The 3,796-nt window shown below is 50.8% G+C and overlaps 2 protein-coding genes across 2 annotated transcripts in view; one reads left to right on the top strand and one right to left on the bottom strand.

The window, feature by feature from the left end:
* Positions 1-463, bottom strand: part of MAA_00366 (DNA helicase PIF1, ATP-dependent) — a gene marked incomplete at both ends in the record, with an annotated part of 1,812 nt that extends 1,349 nt beyond the window's left edge. The window contains one exon of the mRNA XM_007818364.1: positions 123-463. Within this exon, the coding sequence (XP_007816555.1) occupies positions 123-463 (341 nt within the window). The remainder of the gene's footprint in view (positions 1-122) is intronic.
* Positions 464-2,114: 1,651 nt separating this feature from the next.
* On the top strand, positions 2,115-3,701 carry MAA_00365 (Ribonuclease H-like protein; the record flags this gene model as incomplete). The annotated part of the gene is made up of 1 exon (XM_007818363.1): positions 2,115-3,701. One exon carries the CDS (start codon positions 2,115-2,117, stop codon positions 3,699-3,701), a length of 1,587 nt encoding a protein of 528 aa, XP_007816554.1.
* Positions 3,702-3,796: the final 95 nt, after the last annotated feature.

The raw sequence follows: 3,796 nt of genomic DNA, 5'->3' as shown, positions 1-3,796 counted from the left end.
TGAATCCCCAGGTGCGTGCAAAAACATCACGAGCGGCTTCATCAACCATGTCGACTGTAGGGCAATGATCCATCCAGTACAGGTCATGGTTGTGCGGACTGCCACGCCCTTGCCATTCATACCGATCCCAGTAATCCGTAATGTTGAACTTCTTGCTTAACACGATATCTCGAAAGAAGCAGTATCGGCGGTAGAAATGGAAAGCAGCAATGTGAGGATTCTGACGCAAAAGTTGGCGCGAGAGACCCATCCTCTCGGACTCGGACGCAGCCAGCCATTCATCATATCGAGGCATGTGCTGGTAGAGACTCTGCCAGTGTAGATCTGCCGGGCTGAATGTGATGAATGCACCAGGACATCCAAGGTTGTAGGCATAGGCCTCGAGGTCCTGCCTCTTCCTGTTCCAGAAGGGGCGCGTGCCGCGAATAGGTACCGCATGTCTTGTGATTGAGAGATACCCCATGTCTGGTGATTGAGTTGACTAGCACCTGCGCCTCGGGGTCCTCGCTGTGCTCCAGTGCCTGAATAAGCTGCTCCCGTGTGAGCGGTTCATGACTACCATCGTGTTGCTTCACGAAGAATTTGGACCGTGCACGGGCCTGTGACCGCATCAGAGTATTGAAGGCGACGAAGCGGAAGGTCGGGTGGCGTGCAAAACGCCCGTCGTGCCACCGCATTGCGTGCTCGATGTAATCCTTGTACTCAATCGACCCATTGCATGCTCGATGTAGTCCTTGTAATCAATGGAACGTAGTCGAGGTTCAACAAAGTCAGCTCTCCCGTCAGGGAAGAGGCAGGGGAACGCCAAGGAGAGTAGAACGTGAGAGCGATTGAACTCATTGATGGGTGTGCGTCGTATATTTGAAAGCAGCAGCTCGTGATGCGCTTGGGCCGGGAAGGCTGTGGAAAGCCCTGCCACAGCTCAGGCTTCTCAACAAGCAGTAAGTTATCAAGCAGTACTGATTACTGATTGATACTGATATGGTATCAGTATCAGTAAGCTCCTGCTCAATCAATCAGTAATCAGTAACACACGTGACCAGATCATATCCGTAATGGGGGATCAATACACTTTATTCAGCCGTAGGCTGACTTAACATTAATCGGATAAGTTTCTCAAGTGAGGGATTGGTGCTGACAGGGGTGCACAAAAGTTTTCACAGATTTGATTGGTCCAGATTTTGTCAGGTAGTTAAGCCATATGGCAACTATCCATACTCACACGCGACGCGACGCGTCTGACGCGTCGGCGTGTGAACTCTCCCACAGTGCTAATGCATAATTACCAGATACAACTACAGAAGCGCATTGGTCTATGCTAAGCTAGGTATCTTACAACTGCAACCATCGCCCTGACCGGAATGCAGAATTGCGTGCTCTTTAAATATGAAATAAAAACCCAATTGTATCGTTCCCAATGAACTGCCTGGTCAGTTTCCGTCAAGACTACTCGCAATTGAGAGACGATGAAGAGCATGTTACTGGAGCGGTGAAACCCATACGGCGTAGTTAAGAAATACCAGCCTCGCCATTACAGATAAGCGCTGTGCACGAGTAGCTATTATCTGTTATGCATAGGGTAGCATGCCTTGCATAACATCTCCAGAGCTGACTAGTTCGACAAACATGTAGTCACTTCATAGGATCTGCGTTCATGCTAGTTGGGGTATAGTTACTATGTTTCTCTTACTGAGAGCTTCTGGCCAGTATTTACTCCAAAATTATGGGGGATGTATTTCCTCAGTTATGGTTAGTTATCAATCGAGAAAGCTGTCCATGTTGCTCCGACCCCCACGGGCACCACCAGTGTGACAGATTTTATCCCCACTGGCTTTTTACTAAAGTGGACAGGGACGCACGAGGTCTCGGGGACATACTCCTGAACCAAAATCCACCATCCAATGGGTGTACAAGTGACTTCGCAGATCCCTAAGGGGTCAACTTCCAGTGCCCCGCCGCCCAGCCTAAATGAATCAAATTTTAAGCAGACGCCAGAATTACGCGAAGCTTACGATGTCTCTCAGCGGCGAATCGATCAGAGCAGGGCTTAGGCGCCTCACGCCGACTGAAACAGGTTGTCTCCTGCACACAACCCGAACACGCTGCGCGTCGATATGCCTGCCGGGTCGTTCCTATTTGCTCATGGCGCTGAATACGAAGAATTCAGCTCACCAGCGCCAGAATCAAGCGTCTCCGCAGCTGAGAGATCTCATTCTACTCCCTTTTCCGCCGCGTCCTCCGCGTCTACGCCACAGCCGCAGCCGAAGAAACGCAAACTACGTGCGCCAGAAACCTGGAAGCACTTCCGTGTGCCTCGAGAAGAGGAAGAGACACATCAGAACAACCAGAGACTCTGGTATTGCCAACATTGTCACCATCCGCCATGGCGTACAGTGTCGACGACAAGTGCCAAACGGCATATGCGAAGCGACCACGGTATTGTCCTTAGTGATGAAGAAAGGCCAGCCAAGAAAGCACTACAACAGTCCCTTGAAGTAGCGTTTGCACGCGTAGAAGAGAAGAATCGAGAGCTAGCATCTCGTGACGAACAGTCCATACTACGGAATACGATCCAACTTGACGCATTCTATGAGGCTCAGATCCAGCTTATCATACGCCGGCGTCTCCCGCTCAACTGCGTCTCGTGGCCGGAATACCAAGCACTTCTCTGCGCGGTTAACCCGAGGGCTGAAGAGATCCTTATTCACTCAGGCAATACTGTATTGGCCCATATTGAGCTGTCATATGTCAGACATCGCGAGAACATCAAGGCTCAGCTACAGGTGGCAAAGTCGCAAGTCCACTTCAGTATTGATCTATGGTCGTCGCCGCATCGGAAAGCCTTCCTCGGAATATGCGCGCAATGGGTCGATGAACACTATAAGCTCCGCGAGGCCCTACTGGGTCTGCCGAACATACAGCACAGTCACTCGGGCGAGACGATGTCAAGGCACCTGCTAGACACGATACGGTATTTCCATATTGCCGGAAACATTGGTTACTTTACGGCGGATAACGCTACCTCCAATGATACTTGCCTACGTGCTTTATCAACATCACTGGCGAACGAATTTGGCGTTGGATTTGACCCCATTGAGCGTCGCGTTCGTTGCGGAGGCCATATTATCAATCTGTGCCTCCAGGCGTTTCTTTTTGCCTCTAGCAAGGAGGCACTCGTCGCGGCGATTGAAGAGGCGGATGACAACATGGATGCGACAGTTGTTGAGTCTCTGCAGGCGCAATTGCAGCAAAAGAACGGCAAGGGCAAATACCGAAGGGTGCCAGATGATCAAGCCGGATGGCGATCGATCGGCCCCCTTGGCAAACTACACAACATCGCCGTGTTTATACGGAGTTCGACAGTGCACAGCGACGCATGGCAGCGCCTGGCAGGCCGTGCACTTGGCATTGACAATGCAACAAGATGGAATTCATGGTACATGCTGCTTCGGACTGCACTCGAGAAGAAAGACAAGCTTATGGTGTTTCAACAAGAGCATCATAAGGCCTTGGGTGATGATAGTCTCACGCAGGACGACTGGGATGTCCTCAGGTTGACGGCGGACTTCCTCCAGCCCTTCTGGCAGGCTACGCCGGCGGAAGAGAAGAGGTGGTCGTCATTAGATCAGCTGCTTTACCACATGGACATCCTGCTCAAGCATTTTGAGGATGCAAAGGTGAATGTCTGCTCGACTCTTTGACTTGAATGTATAATGTGCTAACTGTTTCACAGGAGACGTACAGCGATAATCAACGTCTCATCAACTCTATCCACATGGGCTGGTTTGTGCTTGAC

This window comes from Metarhizium robertsii, assembly GCF_000187425.2.
Source record: "Metarhizium robertsii ARSEF 23 chromosome Unknown MAA_Scf_3, whole genome shotgun sequence".
Taxonomy (NCBI): domain Eukaryota; kingdom Fungi; phylum Ascomycota; class Sordariomycetes; order Hypocreales; family Clavicipitaceae; genus Metarhizium; species Metarhizium robertsii.
Note: the sequence above shows the minus strand (reverse complement) of the source record. Positions and strands in the feature narration are given on the sequence as shown.